Source organism: Puma concolor, chromosome C2 (assembly GCF_028749965.1).
Source record: "Puma concolor isolate L17-30 chromosome C2, mPumCon1.1.hap2, whole genome shotgun sequence".
In the NCBI taxonomy this organism is placed as follows: domain Eukaryota; kingdom Metazoa; phylum Chordata; class Mammalia; order Carnivora; family Felidae; genus Puma; species Puma concolor.
The window spans coordinates 112,452,444-112,471,874 of NC_141675.1; the positions used below are offsets into that span (position 1 = coordinate 112,452,444).

Below are 19,431 nucleotides of genomic sequence, written 5' to 3' on the forward strand. Positions count from 1 at the left end.
ATTGGGCTATTGAATTATGACTTCAAATAAAAGAAAATATTTTCACCTTTCTGTACTTCCTTTGGTCACAAAGTCTCACTGCCATTTGATGACTTACTGTAACTAGGGTGTCTTGTAGACCACTTGGTTTCTTTTAAGAAATCATGGACCAAATAAGCCAACATTTTAAGAATTTAGTGACTACATTCCACACATATACTCCTTTTCTTTCTACTGCTCCCTAGATAAAACCAATGCCGCTGCCTTACTGAACTTGGCATCCTTCAGACCTGTAATCCATTCCAAATCCCAATCTCCATGTTGAACTGAGTTAAAACATTAAAACATCTTTTCTTCTGTGAATGAGTTTTCCAACTTGCTTAATCTCCTCCAAGACATCTGCTTTCTGATGAAACCCAGGAGCCTACAACTCTGAGTAGAATGTTCACTGTGTGGTCTTAAAACAGACATATGCATGGATTCCTCTTGCAATATGCACTCCAAATTTGGATAAAACTTTCTTGGAACTATTTGACATAATGTTCTATAAAAATTATCCAAGAGATGACACATTTTGAAGTTCCATACCTCATTTACTGAAATACATCCAAGAATAAAATTCATATGGAGGGAAAAAAAACCCACAGCATCATTTTTTAAAGATTTGGTTATTACATCTAGGACTGTTCTAATAACTATCCTTTGCTGCCACCTAGAGGTAAAAACTATGTAGTGAAAATGAGAGTTATTTAAGTTATTAAGAAAACAAAATTAACTTGCACTATTCATGGCCTAGAAACAATGGGAACCCAGTAACTTTCCAGCAACTAAGCCTACAATGACCATCATCCCAAGCCACATTGTCTTCACCAAAGCATACCAGTATAGCTTAAAAGAAGCTGTACCATATTGTGTTCCATACCAATTGGTTTATCAGGTACATTTAAGTTCTAAGTAATCTGTGGTGCTCATTAAAAATTCACATGCCCATACCCTACTCCTAGACAATCGGAGTCAGGAGGTTCTAAAATGGGATGCAGACATCTGCAGTGTTTTAAAAAACCCCTACAGGTGGTTTTGATGAACACCTAGAAAATGCTGGGGCCATGAAGCCCTGGCCCTTCACAGTGTTGGACTTCCCACACCCAGGCAAGACAGGGTTCCAGTGAAAAAAAAACTTCTTTTTTTATTTTTAAGTAATCTCTATCGATACCCAATGAGGGGCTCAAACTTACAACCCTGAGATCAAGAGTCACATGCTCCACTGAGCAAGCCAGCAAGGCACCCCAAAACTTAAAGCTTACTTCTAAAGGAGGTTCAACTATGGCAGTGTCTTTCAAAGTGTGGCAGGCTGACCACCTGCATCAGATGAATCACTGAGAGTGTACTAAAAATGTGGATGTCCGGGGGCACCTGGGTGGCTCAGTTGGTTAAGCATCCAACTCTTGATTTTGGCTCAGGTCATGATCTCACAGTTCATCAGATGCAGCCCCGCATGGGGCTCTGAGCTCACAATGCAAAGCCTGCTTGGGATTCTCTCTCTCCCTCTTTGCCCCTCCCCCTATTCATGCGCCTGCATGCACGTGCACAAAAGCACACACTCTCTCATTCTCTCAAAATAAATAATTTTTAAAAATGTGGATGTCTAGGCACATCAACAGACAAATGAATTACAATTTCTAGGGGTAAGGCCCAGGAATCAACAATTTAAATGGGATTCCAACATAGATTTTTGTACACTAAGTAGGAGAACCAATCTAAATCTTGATAAAGCTAAAGGATATCACAAAAACCTATCTTGGAAAGACTATTAATGCTATGGCAACAAGATCAGCCAACTTGAATTAGTCCATCACTCATTTCAGTTGCAGCTGCCACTGCTTGTTCATGGTTTGGACAATATGGTTGATGTTCACATAGTATTCTGATTTCTGAAGTGTTTCCTTCCTTTTTTATCTCTTAATATAACTTGGTGTTGTTTTTTCCTAGTTGTACACTTATTATAGAAAATGTAGAGAATACAGAAAATAGAAGAAAAATAAAAAGCACCTATAACTCCACTAACCAGAATTACCCCCTAACAGCACTGGTATATTTTCTCCTAGTATTTTCTCTTCAAACATACAGAGTTCAAACATGTATATAGTTTTTAATCTGTCGCAAACTATGAGTCTGGAGTTCTCTCTTGTCTAGCAAGACAGTGGATGCAGAATTGAAGACGAGAGAGGCTAATGTCTGGGAGGAGATAAGAGCCACGAACAAGGGTTTTTCATGTCCTTATTTATTGAGCTCAAAAGATATTACCTATGTGGTGAACATAAAGAAAACAAGATCTGGGGCGCCTGGGTGGCGCAGTCGGTTAAGCGGCCGACTTCAGCCAGGTCACGATCTCGCGGTCCGTGAGTTCGAGCCCCACGTCAGGCTCTGGGCTGATGGCTCAGAGCCTGGAGCCTGTTTCCGATTCTGTGTCTCCCTCTCTCTCTGCCCCTCCCCCGTTCATGCTCTGTCTCTCTCTGTCCCAAAAATAAATAAAAACGTTGAAAAAAAAATTAAAAAAAAAAGAAAACAAGATCTTACACATGTGAACATGGAGAAAATAATCAGACAGTACTCATTAACTTGCGTAATAAGCAAAGGGTCTAGGGGGCAAGTGGAGGTTGTGATCTAAGTACAATAGTATAATGGCATCAGATGGAAAGTAATTTCCTGCAGGTGATATAACAAGTTACTTGTGATCCCATTACAATAATTCGCTAGCTAACCCCAAGAGCTTTTGCCCCTTGGTGGCAGCTTTCTGCCCTAAGCTTTTTTCTAAGCCTTTTATCTGGATTAGAAAAGTTCTACTTATGTATGTAAGTAGAACCTATTCCCCCACATTAATCCTGTTTTTAACATTTCTGAATAAACATTTTCCTATATCTTCAAAAGCATCATCATTATTTAAAGATAGTATACTTTCACGTGATTATAATGTAATAAATAGTGTAAACCTTTGTTATAAATAATGCACAAATGAATAGCCTTGCTATTTATAATGCATCTGTAATTCATCTCTGATTATTTCCTAAAAAAGATTCCTAGCAATAAAATGAGTGAGTCACAGGATGTCAGTTTTAGGGATCTTGATACATGCTACCAAACTACTATCCCAGTCATTGCTGAGGCCACCCATCTCACCAAATCCTTACTGGGCACTGAGTTTTATTATTTAAAAAACAAACAAACAAACAAACAAACAAACAAGATTCTGCCTATTTGAGAGGTAAAAATATTGAGTGAGTATTCTGGCACCGGAGACCATGAGGACAGGATGAAAGGAAGGAATACGGATACCATTTACAAAATGAGGAGAGTGATATCAGAGTATTAGCATATCTTTGCTATGTTTAGGATTAAGTATCAAAAAAATGTCAATAAGATGGGGCACCTGGGTGGCAAAGTTGCTTAAGTGTCTGACTCTTGACTTCAGCTTAAGTCATGATCTCCCGGTTTATGGGATCAAGGCTGGCATCGGCCTCTACAATGACAGAGCAGAGCCTGCTTGGGATTCTCTCCTTCTCTTTCTGCTCCACCACTTCTTGTGCACTCTCTCGTGTGCTCTCTCTCTCTCTCAAAATAAATATATAAACTTAAAAAAACATAAAAGTAATTTTTTTTAAATGTTAGTAAGAACACTAAGGTGCAAAAACTCTTCTAGCAGCTAGGCATACAGAAGATTGACTAAATGTACCAAAAGAAAGCATATGAAGCATATGCACCATATAGTTATCCTTAATTGAAGGATTCATATTTTTAGCTAAGTCCATGTAATGTTTATTTGAAAATCTAAATATGGTTGCTATAAAAGTTAGACGGCATTTCAAGTAAGTAAATGTTTACACAAAACAAAAAGACTTTACTGTACTTTACCAGTATAATAAAAACATGGAAACAAATTTCTATAGAATGGAAAACAATATAAGAAGGATTCCCATAAAATCAGTATTAGAAATCTATGATGAAACCGCAATGCCTTTTAAAAGATTTATATATTTTTTAACTTTTAAAAATATTTATTTATTTTGAGAGAGACAGAGAGAGAGAGACAGTGTGCATGAGCAAGCAAGGGGCAGAGAGAGACTGGGACAGGGGATCTGAAGTGAGGTTTGTGCTGACAGCAGAAAGCCTGATGCGGTGTTTGAACTCACAAACCATGCGATCATGACCTGAGCGAAGTCGTACGCTTAACCAACTGAGCCACCCAGGCATCCCTAAAAGATTTATATTTTTCAGCTCATAGTAAAGAAAGGATGATGCAACCAAAGAGGGAGAAAATAATCATCATCACCAAATATGGATTACAATGGGAGAACTACAGTTAGCTGAGATATTTTTCCCATCTTTTTTACAAGTATTTTTATCCAAGAGTATTTTTCCCTAATAGATGAAAATAAGAGTATATCTCTGAGTATGAACTCAATCAAGCCTTTACTCTTTCACACTCCACAACTCACTCTCCCACTCAAGATCATTCAACATATCTGTGACTCTTACCTCACTCCTTATATATTAACAGAGAACAAATATTAATACAATTCTACCTCCACAATGTGTCTTCCCCCAGACTTTGTCCTTCCTATCCACTCCATACCACCCCCCTCCCCCAACACATAGAGTTTGTAGAATCACATACAATTTTCCCTATCTAGGCCCAGTCTATGGTCCGATTTTGCCTGTGGAATACAACCTAATTTGAAGTCACTCCACTTCTCAACTGGGCCCAATTTCCTACCTCAGTGACACTGCCAAAAATATTCTCTCATCCCGGTGCCAAAAGTATTCCTTTACTCTAGAATACCCTCCCATTCCTGCTATTAAAAATTCCTGCTATTAAAATTACCCTCCCATTCCTGCTTTTAGAGACTCAAGTCAAATGCTACTTTCTTCATGAAGCTCTCTTAGACCCCTCGGTTGAAATTAATATTTCCCTGACAATCTCATGACCCTTTGAGATTAATTTGGGCACTACTCTTGCTTCTCTCCCACTATACTACGATTGCCAAAAAGCAAGAAACAATCAATTTATCTCTATATTTAGTACCGTCTACTATTGAGGGCCTTGCACACAGCACACTCAACACATGCTGGCAGAATTGCTTTAGTAAATACTTTTCTTCAACTTGACAGTCTTTAATCTGATGTGTCCCCAGAATCTAGTGTTTCCAAAGAAGTCAAATCCCAGGCTGACTCTATGTCCTGTACAATGTCTGGTTCTCCACCAGCTGTACCATTAACTACCTTTTGTTCTTCTGTTTAATTCAAGATCAAGGAGGTATGCAAGCAGAGAATCCCAACACGGATCCCCAAACCAAAATCTACAGGCAACACTAAGCTTTCCCCTAAAGCTCCCCCAGGGCCTATGGATAAGTCCATTCACCACACTGGCTGTGGGAAGCTACACATCATAAGGACTGTCACCTCTAACACTTTCCTCCACATGGGAGGGAAAAGGTAAGTCATACCAATGCACTGTCTGGATACATCCATCTACAGAAATATCTGGAAAGCTAAAATTACCAGTATGAAGGCCAAAGAGGAAAGGCCATCTCTCTAAGAAATGGTGAAGTGGCAAAATGACAAATAATGCATTCACAGGTTGCTGGACCCGGTAAACAGGATCCTAAAAGAGCAGCGCATCTACGATTGTTTTACCTGTAGTGTGTATTTTTATATACACACAAACAGGAGTACATAGCCCAAATTCTTCCAATTCCTCATTCTATTTGTAATCCACTCCAAAGTTGGACCTTTTATCATTACCATGGGGTATGACTGAATTCATTAGAATGGTTCAAAAGTTTTCTGGTGAACTCAGAAGTAACTCTTTCATTTCACAGAACTTTACTGGATATTTTGCTAAGAGGATATGCTAGCAAGAATTCCTAATCTGCTTCAACTAAGTCAGATTATTTCCATCAAAATGGCAGCACAATTAAAATCATACTTTAAGGTCTAGAACTATGATTTCTTTACAACCAGGAGGAGAAAAAAAAGTGGTAATTCTTAGTTACAAAGAAGAAAGGAACAACAAAAATGAGTAACTATTGAATACATCCTGTGTCGGACTTGATAATCACTGGTGTAATATACACACTTGACTACTGGCAGTTAGTCTTCTGTCCATTTTTTCTAGTAAGTTGCCCTTTCTATATATGCCCGGCCATGGAATCACTTTGCTAGACTTATAAGGAAAACCATTTTAAATCGGCATTTCTGCTTTCTAAAGCAATCAGGACATTTAAGAGTCAAAGGTCACCAATACTGAGATCTTTTAGGGAGATACAAATCACTGTCCTGGGTGTTTAAAAAAAGGCAACAATTTATCATCCCATCAGACATTCTTCAATCACATCACTTCCCCAAATCAGTGCTATAGAAAAACACAGTCAACTCAGCAAGACTCAAATTCCAATCGTAATTTTTTACTCATTTGACAATGAGCTTGGCATTCATCGTTGTAGGCCTTGAGTTTCTTGTATGTAAAACAAAAGAGCTGAATAATTCTTTAGGTACCTTGCAGTTCTGATAACCCATGAATACGTCCAACTAAGAATGTTGAATTCCACCAGTCATCTACAAGGCGAGACTCACTCCCCTGGCAGTAGTAAGCTAAAGTAATTCTTTCATCACATTTAAAACTCTCTTACTCAATTAAGAGAAAGGTGTGTATAATTCAGTGTGGACAGAGCAACACAATAATGTTACAAGACAAGGCATTTTAAAAAATATTTATTTTTGAGAGAGACAGAGAGGGAGCTAGAATGAGAGGGGAGGGGCAGAGAGAGAGGGAGACAGAGGATCCGAAGGAGGCTCTGCACTGACAGCAGAGGCTGATGTGGGGCTCGAACTCAGGAACCACAAGATCATGAATTGAGCCGAAGTTGGAAGCTCAACCGACTGAGCCCCCAGGTGCCCAGACAAATAAGGCATTTTTGACATGAGAGACAGAGGTATATTGCACTAAGCGGCAGTCAGGAAAAAAAATTCTATGAAGAGCATGATGCAAGGATCTCTGTGATTCTGCACCAAGAACTGGAGACATGATCCTGGAAGAAATCCTGAAGGACAGTGTTTTAACCTTCTATCCTGGGATGGAGCCAGGAATACCACTCTCCACACTCATCCAGCCGAGCCTGGTTCAATGTGCTCATGTCACTGTACAAACACCCCTGGCCCACTCCAATTTCAATGAGGAGGAACAGGAAATTTGGGTAGCATTGAGCTATGAAAGCTAAAGAGAGAGATGATGTGCAGCAGTCCCAGCAGGCAAGTGGCAGAGGGAGAATGCAGAGGAGGTCAGGTGAGTTAAAAGCCTAAAGCAGAAAAGCCTAAGTTGAAAAGCAGTAAGAGACTAGTGGAAGGGAGTAGACTACAAAAGAAGGTGATGAAGCTCTAACATAAAAATGAGAAACAGTTCAAAAGGAAGTGCAGAGTAATAACAGGTGGATGTTGCAATGGGAAAATGTGTAGAGTGCTTAGTGCCAAGCCTGCATTATGCAGGTAATGTTAAGTGAACAGAGAATGAATGAATGAAGGAGAGAAGGGCCATTCAGTCAACATATAAGTGAGAAAATGTGCTAAGAGATGATAATGGTATATGATAGGGTCTGGAAAAGCAATTATGCCAGGTGACATTCAATACTGATAATTATGCTAAAGGAGATAAAAAAACAGATTGAAACTGAACAGATTGAAAAGAAGCATAAAACAGGAAAAACAAGCACCAGAAATATTCCCAGAAAAGCAAAAGACCCTGGGAACGTTTTTACCTTGTAGAGGAGCACAAAATATGTTGCATGTTGGATATTTCTAAATGGTTTTCTCCTAGGTCAGGAGACTCCTTAAAGTGCCATGCCAACCTGCCATAAATTAAAGAGAAGCAAGAAAAGAAAGACAAGATACTGTACAAAGTACTAAAAAAGAGTTGGAAAATAGTGACACTTCTATGGCAAGCACTAAAATCCTGTATTTAAATGGTAACAGTTCTAATCCAATTAAGACAAAAGTCTTTAAAATAACAAAGTCTATTTCAACAAAAGGATCACAAACCAAAAACCAAGCTAATTTTTTTAATTTTTTTAATGTTTATTTATTTTTGAGAGAGCGAGGGACAGAGCGTGAATGATGGAGAGGCAGAGAGAGAGGGAGAGGGAGACACAGAATCCGAAGCAGGCTCCAGGCTCCAAGCTGTCAGCACAGAGCCTGATGCAGGGCTCGAACTCATGAAATGCAAGATCATGACCTGAGCTGAAGTCAGACACTAACTGACTGAGCCACCCAGGCACCCCAAACCGTGCTTTTTTTACAGCAATACGTGACACAATAAAAACGTATAAGCAGCTTACAACTGGGAATACTATTTGGAGTTCAACAAAATGGTGTTTGATCTGTAACACAACTGAAACATGAAGAATCTTGTCTCCTGAACATAATCCTATTTCTGCAGAAATGCGGACCCTCTGAAAACAATAAAAATAAAAGAATCTATCCTAATATAAATTTTAAGTTAAATTTTTAAAAGAAAGCAGATAAAAACCCAAGTGAATAAAAACAAATCCAATTTGTAACAAGAATTTTAATAACCTGAAACTTTTGTGCTGGAGTCCTTCCTCAGCCCTTCATTTGTTTAGCTTCAGTGATTTCTGAACTAATTCCCTTTTAACTATTTGGAATATAGTATCTGTTTTAATAAGAATGTGACTAATCTAATATATGACTGATAATAATGGACTAAGTAATGGAGTAACTGATGTAAAATGCAATCCTCTCTGGAATATGTTTCAAATTCCTATTTTAAGGAACATGTGACATACAACTCAGGTTCTGACACTGAATCTGGGGCAGGGGTATGCAAACTGCAGCCCACAAGTCAAATGTGGCCATAAACATCTGTTTATGTATGCCCTGCAAGTTAAGAATAGTTTTTACATTTTCAAATAGTAAAAAAAAAAAAAAAAAAAAGAAGAAGATGAATATTTTACAAGATGTGAAAATTATGTGAAATTCAAATTTCATTGTCCATAGATAAAGTTTTACTGGAACACAGCCACACTCATCTGTTTACATATTTATTATGTATGACTGCTTTTATGCTACAATGGCAGAGTTGAGTAGTTGTGACAGTGACTGCACAGCAAAGCCTAAAATATTGACAATCTGGCTTTTTACAAAGAGGGTTTCTGACCTCTGGTCTAGTGTGATTTAGACTAGCAAGGAACTCAATAAGAGCTTAAATAATTTAATCAACTAATTTTTAAAAGAAATACTAGTAATTTAAGAATTCAATTAAGAATTCTGTGAGAGCTGATGAAAATAGGGAAACTATATTTCAAACTGTTTGTGATATTTAGTAAAATGTATAAAATCTATGAATGCATTAAAGTGTTCAACTAAAGAACATAAGATAAGAACAGGTCAAAGGATTTGTGCCACAAAATACTTTACGGTGTTGTTTTGAATCTGAGAGGGGAAATGGAAGTATTTCTAGGCCTTCCAAATTCCTGGTATTTTTCAAGAGATTCAGAGATAGTTTGCAAAATTATAGAACTACTATGCATGTAATTGGAGAAAGACGTATAAATTTGTATCTTTAAATGCTCACAATTGTTGTCAAGAACCACTTGTTTAATCACTTGTAAGAACCATGGAAATTGTATAGTAAAGTAAAACTAGCCCATGAAGGTTCTCTGTGGGTCCATTTGTTATATAATCTTTAAGTACAGAACATTGATTGTTAATGTAGCACATGCTCTCTTCTCTTTCCTTCCTCTCAGTTTTTAAAATGTATCCTGTCCCTGTTTTTTGCCCTTGAACATTTGTCTTAAAATAATAACACTTGTATTTTGGTTGAACCATATCAATGTATAAATTCCATAATGTAAGCAGATGTTTTACCCTCTAATTCCACCACAGTGTCTAAAATAGGGCCAAGCATGAGAGCTCAATAAATGATTTTGACATTGATTCTCTGTTGTGTGTTATCAAAATCTACTGCAATTATTCCAAGTCTAAATTCCACATGTGGAAGCAATGTTTTACAACATCTACTCTGCATGGCTGCTTATAGATAAAATTAATACTGTAAAGGTCTAACTTCAGTGTGAGAAGAAGAAAAAAAAATCAAACACTTGAAATATTCAGGTTTAAAAGATCCAAGGTGTTCCCCTACTTCATCTCTTGGAGGAATTCACAGATAAAGCAATGATTTGAAGGCAATGCTATAAAATGGTAATACAACAACAAAAATTACAATGCTCGTTTCAGCATTCTCAAACAAAATGAACAGTCACATTGATTCTAGGTAACAAAAGGAATTATCAGTTTATTATTACTTTTTAATTTTATTTATTTATTTTGAGAGAGACAGAGCATGAGAGGGGGAGTGGCAGAGAGAAAGGGTGAATCTCAAGCAGTCTCCACGCTGTCAGTGCACAGAGCTTGACATGGGGCTCGAACTCACAAAACCATGAGATCATGACCTGAGCCAAAATCAAGGGTCAGACTTAATTGACTGAGCCACCCAAGTGCCCTGAAATTATCAGATTATAAAGCAAAATTCTGTTTTCTCCTTTCAAAACAAAATGTATAAAACTAAATACAAATATGATTAGAATAAAAGGTTAGTAGACATGGTTATACACAAGGATTTTCAATGTATTTTCAGAGAGAACTAGAATCTACCAAATCTGTCAAACGCCTGGGCAAGATTTTGATAATTCTTCCAGTGGATTAAATTTCTTTAGATGTGGAACTCCGTGCTGAGGTCTTCAAGATGTGGCTATGAAATGAGTGCTACTCTAGGCACCAGATACTACTGGTACTAGGACCCAGATACTACTCTAGGACCCAGATACTAATGTAGGCACTGAGGATACAGCAAAGAACAAGGTAAACAAATCCCTGCTCACAGGGAGCTCATATTCTAGTGTGGGATCACACCAGAATGTAATAATTTAACAAGAAAATGTAATATACTAACAAATGTAATAATTTAACAAGGAAAATAATAGTTGGTGGTAAGTGCTCTGCTGAGAATTACCATAACATGATAATGTAATAGAACAACCAGATGGCTACTTCAGATTGGCTGACCAGGAAATGTTTCTCTTTTGGTGATGTCTGAACTGAGGTCTTAATGTTCTAAGAAAAGGCCAGTCATCAGAAATACAGGAAGAAAGAAAAAGGAATAGCTATTGCAAAGAGCCAAGACAGAATGAGCTTGGCCTACTGAGGCACAAAATAAAGGCTGGTGTGAGTAGAAGAGCACAAACTAGAGGGGAGTAAGTAGTAGAATATCTTGGCAGATACCAGTCATGTAAGTAACGTGGGTTGTATTGTGTGGGTCAGAGGGAAGCCACTGGAGGGTTTAGGCAGGAATGAGATCTGATCACCCTGGTCACTCTGGCTGCTAATTACAGAACAGTCCATAGAAGGACAAGACAGAAACTGGGAGTCCTATTAGTTTATTGCAGTGGTTAAGGCGCATGATGACGATAGATAACATGTATTCTGAGGGAGTTAGGAGAAAAATGGAAAAAAAGGGATTTATGATGTCTTAGAGGCAAAGACAAGACTTGATAGATCAGACATGAGGGGTGAAAGAAAAAAAATAAATGAATAAATCAGGATATTCTAGGCTTTTGTTTGTGAAATTGGGTAATTGGTAATTTAATTTACTGAGAGAGAAGTCTGAAGAAAAAGCAACTAATTCAGTAGATGGCTCTCATTTTCATTTGACATTGCTATTAAATAAGCAAAGACTTGAAGAAGACAGCCAGGTGTGTGAGTCTTGAGCTCTAGGATCAAGTTAGACTTCCTGGCAAAGATTGTTCTCAAAGCCCAATGATACAACCTACTTATCTGTATCTCTGAGTAGTCAATGTTCTTTAAAAGAATAAACTTTGGGAGAGTAGGAGTTAATAGACACAATTTGATAACAATGCATATAAACAAAAGGGTTTGTAAACTATGAGCCTCTTGTAATTGATAAAGGATTGTTATTTTAGAGATGAGATTCTTACCACTGATAATTAGAATAATTATAAGAAATTTAAGTGCACAGACTGGTTTCAGATTGCCTGCCTATGAATCACAGCCTTCCAACTTAACCAACTAAACAACATTGGAGAAACCACTTAACCACCTAGTGCCTCAATTTCCTCACCTATAAAACAGGGATAATAGTAACTATATCATGGTATACATGTGAAGATTAAATGAGCTAGTACACATAAAGCAGTCAACACAGTATCTGGCACATAAAAACCACTCAACAAATGTAAGTTAGTATTATTATCTATAGTCTCCCTATACTGTATATAGAAGTGTGTTTACACTTGATTTTTCTAGTTAGATGCTTGGTAAGAAGTAGCACTGAAGATTCAGAATGAGCTAGGGAAGCATATGAAAAGCACTCCTCAAAAAAATAGGGGCTGAGAATTTGGAAAATTGCTAAAATATCCTCTTTAAAAGTAGCTATACATGTGCCAGTCATTCCTAAATCTCTAACTCTAGACCTGACCCAACCCAGGAGCTCCAGACTCGTATACTGAGATGCCTGCTGGACACTTGACTTGGTAATTTAATAGGCAAGTTTTGGGGATAAAAAGGGAAAACGATCAATGTTCCCTTCAGTAATTGAACGATCACATGACCAATTCCAACTGCAGAAACTCTTGGCTCTGCTCCTTGAGTCCCAGATCCATGCTGGGAATGACATTCTCAATTTTCAGCTTCATACTGAGAAAGTGCAGTTTGGTCAACTACATGAAACCTCAGGCGTTTTATCTGTTCACTTTAGCATTAATGTTTGGAAATTATGATTCTAATACATGTACTGTATACTATAAATCACTTCAAATAATTTCTTAAGGTGGGCAGGAAGGAAGGAAATAAGTACAATGAAATAAAATGAAATGTCAGATGCCATTAGATGACTCTTAGGTTCTGTTGTGTGAAGCAGACTGGCTGCACACTCTGCAGCAGAGGCAATTCTCGGCTGTCTTATTCTGGGCCATGACTCCAACCACCAACAATAATGTCAAAAGGATGACATCCCAGGTGGACTAGGGCAGTCCCAACAAAATTCTAATAGCATGGCCTGCTGTTCTCAAAAATGTTTAACTGGGTGAGAAACTATACGTCTATCTATATACATGGTCACTAAGAACTCTATAGCATCCAGCAGGCATGTGTGCACTTATTCAGCTACCATCTCTCTAACACCAGGTGCTAGGTCCCATGCTGGTCTCCAGTGCAATGCAGGATTCTAGCACAAAAATGGTAAGTCCTGAATAGGCCTTAAGATGTATGCAAAAAGGATGATAAACAGATCGAGAGCTTCAGTAAAAGCCTCTCAGTTACTTACCACATCTAAGAAGACATGAGACCAGCAAAAATAGTAGATTTCCTTAGACAATAAGTAGATAACTGGATATGTTAGACAGATGTCATCCACAGTGTGTGTCAGTGTTTGGGAATCTGTATATTTGCATAGTTGGCTCTTGGAAAACATGCATAAGAATTCATGTCTGCGAATGTTGAGCTTTTGTTCTAGATGTAGATTATTGAGTGAATGACTAAATGCTTCTTGCTACCATAAGTGTGAATGGAAAACAGATCATAAGGAAATAGGTTTACTTTCATAAGCAAGTAGCAGAGCACACAACGGAATAAAGGCATCATTGCAACTATCTTTCCTTTCTCTGACTTAAGGCACTATTTCCCCTTTGACCTTCAAAACAAAATACAGTTCACACATTTTAGGATGACCCCATTAATGTAGTAGAATAAGGAAATCTGAGTTGGTTCAGTTGTGATTTCTTCTGATTTAGAAATACAATACAGATTACTTAGGCAAATCACCAATAAAAAATCAAGCAGATCTCAAGGAAGCTTAAATGCTCACTATGCTTAAAAGCAGTTAAGCATATGCCCCTGAAACACTTCAAGTCAACAATTTTCAAACCTTAATCATACAACTAGAAGGAATCTGAAGTGCAGGGTGATTCTAACTTACCACCTTGATGGGAATTCTGGCAACCTAGATGACGGAGGCTGCAGCACTTTAAAATTCTAACTAGATCCAATGTTTACAACTGTTGGTTGATTAAAACCCTGAAAAACGTGATCTCTAAGGACCCCTCAATTTACATATCATGATACTGAGGCTCGGCAAAGCCACATAGTAATAGGGGATAAAGTGTGACTTGGAAACTCAGGCACACTTGCGTAACTTCATCCCAGACCTCTTCCTCGCTGTATGTTTCCAAGAACATTACTGATCTTTTCTTAGATTCTTATCCATAAAATTGAAAGTAACACTTATCTTTTAAGCATATTATGAAGATTAAATTAATTTGTATTTATGAAAATATCTGGCACATAATAGACACTCAATACACATTAATTTCTTTCCTTCTAAAGGGTGACTAACTTGAGAGACATACAGCTGGTAAGGGGCAAGAGGCAAGGCTAGAACCAAGAAATAGGATCCCCTTCACCACTCAAAAGGAATTCAATTTCTTAACAGACTTCTATACTTAAATCACACCATAAAATATAGCTTTAAACACCTCAGTTGAGGGGGTGGGGGGGAAGGGTTATTAAAGTAAATATGGAACACTATAGCCTGCAAAGAAGAGTGTTTGTACCTTTAAGCACAGAACGATATTTCCTAGAAACAAGTTGCAAAAGAGAAAGTTTAATGAAGTATTACACTGGCTACCTTTTTAAGAATGACATCTGCTCAGTCTGTACCTGAGGGATGCCCTTCTGGAAACAATGCTGTAGAACTTTGCATTTTTTAATGGATATTTCACAACACAGAATTTCAAAATTAATATTTGCAGCATATATGGATCAAGTGTCAATCATGTACACTGCCCAGTGGACTGTATACACGAATCAGATTTTGGTTTTGTCCTAAAAAATCTTAGGATCTAGTAGAGAAGAGAGGCAGACTTTGGAGAATGATTTAAAAAGGTAACTGTATATTAACCCTTATGGAATCTGAAAAGTTCGAAGTCAGTAACCTGACATCTTTAGGTCTCATGTTCCTCTTCTATAAAATGGTTGAGTTCACAGGATGATCTCTATCTTAACCTCCTTAAGGGTCTAACAGTCCAAATAACATGATGATGATAGCAAGAAAAAACACAGTATATATTTACCTCGCACATATTAGGTGCCAAGTACTGCGCTAAAGTGCACCATTTGTATTATCTTTATTTAATCTTCACAACAATCTTCGCAATTAGCATTATTATCCTTCACGTACAGATGAGGAAAAGGAGACAAAACAGTCTAAGAGAGCTAGAGTTGCGATTTGAACAGAAGCAGTCTGAATCTAGGAGTTACCCTTAACCAATACGCCCAAACTCCCTGTATTCACGAAAAATCTCTTATGTGTTAAATATGTAAAAGGAAGAGCTTGGGAAAAGGATCCTTCCTGACTGGCGGGCAGAACTGAGTTAATGTCACACGGTTTCACGTTGTAATAAAGCTCTCGCACCACTTCTTCTGCGGTGCTCCTGCACTCCCACAGGTAGGCACCTCACCGCGGGGACAAACGCTTTGACCGCCAGAAGCGGACAGGGGCACAGGCTTATCGAAACACTTGGGGTGGGGCGGAGGGAGCTCAGAGGAGGCCCCGCAGCAGGGTGGGCAGAGCGGGTACCTGGGCTGCTGGCTGCTCCTGCAGGCTGGTTCTCCCACCACTCGTCTCCAAGATCGTCTGCCATCTCCAGGCGGGACTAGGTGTGGGTGGACCACCAAGGGAAAGCGGACAGCGTCTGGTCTTCTAGCAGCTTCCAAGCCGGGAGGCCAGCGTTGGCAGCACGCGCCGAGTCTCTTCAGACACCGTCGCCTCCGCCCCGTGGCGATGACGTCACACACCGCCCCGCCTCCCCAGGGCAGGCCTCCCCGCCCATCTTGTCGCAGTTTCCACACAAGTACTGATGGGCAAGATCTGTCTCCTAACTCACCCTCAGAAAAGCATAAAGACAAGAAAGCACATAACTCCAAAAAAGATTATTATCTTTTTAAATAACTTAAAAAAAAACTTTCTTAGTTTTTTTTTTTTCTTTCTTTCTTTTTTTTTTCCCCCTCTTGAAAAGCTATTGACGAAAGTGTGAAACAGGATGCTAAGACAATTTTTCCCTGTTCCGTTTCAAAGAACTTGTGCAGCGGGAAAAAAATTCAGCACGTGGGTATGTTTTCGTTTGTGTGTCTGTGTTTGGGCGCCTGTGTTTGTATAGTTTGCTCTTAGGAAACGTGCACAAGCATTCATGACCATGAATGTTGGGCCTTTGCTGTAGATTGGTGTACTGCTCTTTTTTTACTATATGAGTTAAGAAAATATTGACTGGTACGGAAGGGCTCACCCACGAAAAGACACAAATGGTCCGGAGAGTTGAGTCGTCCGTCTCCCTTACGCCCTGTTCCATTAAGTTTGTTACCGCGTTTTGTGAAACAAAAGAAGGGAGTCCGTTACTGTTTAACTGCAGGTAAGAGACTAGTACTTCTTAACTCACCTCCGATGTGAACTGGCAGAGATGGGCAGGAAATAGCTGCTGAGTGCTGAGGCCTCCTGTAAAGTAAGTGTGGACAATATTTTTTCAGAATGGTCTGCGTACACAAAAATCATTCGAAATTGTGTGAAATACACGCACAGGGCTTGGAATAAATGGTTTAAAGATGAGTAGGCTATGAGCCCCCTTCCAGATGTCACCAACAAGAGTACAGGAGATAGAATTTGTAAGAATAAAGATCTAAAGGAATGATTGGATAGATCCTTGGAAATGACAAGGACAGAGGATCTTAATCATGAGGATAGGATTAGCCATACGTGAAAAAATTACCCCAAATCCACCTAATAGGTGGCTTATAAATGCGTTACTGATTAGACTTTATCAGTATGCCTTAAGTATGCCTTAAATGCCCTGAAAGGGAAGATACTAGGTATAAATGTGGGGAATACAAAATAATCTGTAATCATCAAAAGTAATGTGCCTTTCATGAGAAAATGTAGATGGCAGAAGATTTCGATGATTGATGGGTTATTGAAAAGGAAAGTTAAATAAGAAATACTAGTGTGGAAGAGGAAGTGTGGTGACCAATAAACTTATGAAATGACACTGGGAAATAAAAAAGAGACCACAATAGGATACTTTTTTTTATGCAGAAATTGACAAAATTAAAAAGTCAGACACTGGGGCTCCTGGGTGACTCAGTGGGTTAAGCACCTGACTTCAGCTCAGTTCATGATCTGGGCGTTCCTCGGTTGGAGCTCTGCCTCTGGCTCTGTGCTGACAGCTCAGAGCCTGGAGCCTGCTTCCCATTCTGTGTCTCCCTCTGTCTCTGCCCCTCCCCCATTCATGCTCTGTCCCTCTCTCTCTCTCCAAAATAAATATTAAAATTTCTTTTAAAAATCAGACATTACCAAATTCTAGAGAGTACGTGCATCAGTGGGAATTCTTAGACTTGACTGTTGTGAGTGTGAATTGGTAATAACCACTTGGAAAAGCAATTAGGCACAACCCTGTAAAGGTAAACCTACATACCTGATGGTCCAGCAGTTTCCACTCCTAAATAGATATACTTGGGAAACTTTTGAACGCTATAGAATATTCACAGCAGCACTGTTAGTAATAGCAAAAAAGCAGAAACAACCCAAATGTGTTTCTATAGGAAAATGGATAGCTATATTATAGCATCATCATTCAGTTAAGCATAGGAAATGAATTAACACACATAACTATATGGATATATTTTTGGAAATATAATGCTGAGTTAAATGCCAAGTTTCAGATGCCATTTTGCCATTCAAATACAGGGAAAACCAAAAACTGTTGAGACCAAAAAATACATATGTGATTTTAAGGAACTGGTAAACACAAAATTTAGAATGTGGAGTGGCCAGGAGATAGGATTAAGAAGAACAAAAGTAAATGTAAGTTATTGGCACAGGTACAAGATAAGGGAAAAATCCACTTATACAAAATAGGTATTTTCAGTAGAGTTAAATTAGGTGCTATTTAAGAACTCACTAAGAATTCCAATTCACGACCCCAAATCTCAAACGACACTCACAGCTTCCAGACAGTTCTGCTGCCTTTCCCATGTGAGTACACTTTCCCACTGTCCCTGATCTTTTCCCACGATCAGTCTTCCTCTTGTGCCCTGGATTCCAATCCCTTTCACCTAACCTTTTCCACTTCAATAAGTGGCAGCATCGCCCTCTTGGTTGCTTTGTCATCTGATTCATTGGTAAGTTTGTTGGGATCAATCTTCAAAATATATCCCAAATCTAACCCTTTAACTAACCTTCTCATCACTTCCACCACTCAACCTTGGTCTGAGCCACTGTAATAGTCTTGTAACCAATTCCCCTGCCTTTTCTCTTTCCTCAGTCTTGCTTCCACACAAAAGGAGTGGAATCATTATCTCACTCCTCTTAAATGCCTTAGTTACCTCTTACCACACACCCACTCCCCTATGACCTCCCTGGATTAGAATTTCATCTCTCCTGTTCACCACTGTGGCCCTAGGACCACTACAGTACCTGGCATTAATAGATACTCAAAATCTACAGACTGCCTCACTGAATTTGAACTTCCTTTACTCTGTTTTATTTACCAAACAACCTGATAAGTTTGTTTCCCAAGTCAGCTTTCTGATCCATTTGCTTCAGGTTGAGGGTAGCTCATCTCTTCATTCCAGTGTTGAATATAGCCGTTTTCTTTTCTTTTCTTCTTCTTTTTTAAAATATTGCCACTTTCTGTGGGTGCCATGATGTAAAAAGGCTGGGAAAGACTGAGTTAGAAGGGAAGAAAAAAGTTTAAAGACTGGCTTGTGAAGGCCTACCATATGATGAAAAGAGCTTAATTGAAGGCTGAGGTTCTTTGTTCTTGAACCCAGTCTATACATGTACTTTAGGGAGTCCATGAACCCCTCATAATGTATTTAAACTTTTGCATCATATGGATGATAATAACAGCAACAACAGCATGTTTCAGGTACTTTTCTAAGTACTTTATATCTTAATCATCTAATCATCTTAACTCCATGAGATACTATGCTGGACTGGATATTTTCCATTTACCATTCTCTACATTTCCATTTCCTAGAAGGCTGATGTAAATCTCCCCTAAGCTCTGATTTCAGATTTAGGTTCAGCAAGTTGGAGGCATCAGGAAGAAATCAAAGGATGAGAGAAAAATGACACCCTATGTTGTCCTCTTTTCAAGGCTGGGACTAGGGTGCCGCAAGCAGAGGCCTAATATGCAAAATGTAAAGGGGCACTCACTCACAGGCTGGCACTTGAATAAATGTGAGAGCAAGTGCCTCCTAAACGTTCTTCTGGAGGTACCTGCTTGCCTCATATTCGTCCTGGCACTTATCTTTCCACTGGAG

At 38.7% G+C, this 19,431-nt stretch overlaps 2 protein-coding genes across 5 annotated transcripts in view; one reads left to right on the forward strand and one right to left on the reverse strand.

Moving 5' to 3' along the window:
- Positions 1 to 9,981, forward strand: part of FILIP1L (filamin A interacting protein 1 like) — a 303,663-nt gene extending 293,682 nt beyond the window's left edge. For both annotated transcript variants that reach the window (XM_086675626.1, XM_086675627.1), the window contains one exon: positions 5,282 to 9,981. In XM_086675626.1, coding sequence (XP_086531752.1) covers positions 5,282 to 5,473 — 192 coding nt within the window. In that variant the 3' untranslated portion in view covers positions 5,474 to 9,981. The remainder of the gene's footprint in view (positions 1 to 5,281) is intronic.
- The window catches only part of CMSS1 (cms1 ribosomal small subunit homolog), a 382,595-nt gene extending 366,692 nt beyond the window's left edge, over positions 1 to 15,903 (reverse strand). Inside the window, exon 1 of one of the 3 annotated variants that reach the window (XM_086675631.1) lies at positions 15,695 to 15,903. In XM_086675631.1, coding sequence (XP_086531757.1) covers positions 15,695 to 15,758 — 64 coding nt within the window. In that variant the 5' untranslated portion in view covers positions 15,759 to 15,903. The remainder of the gene's footprint in view (positions 1 to 15,694) is intronic. The other 2 variants (XM_086675633.1, XM_086675635.1) reach the window with 2 other exon arrangements.
- Positions 15,904 to 19,431: the final 3,528 nt, after the last annotated feature.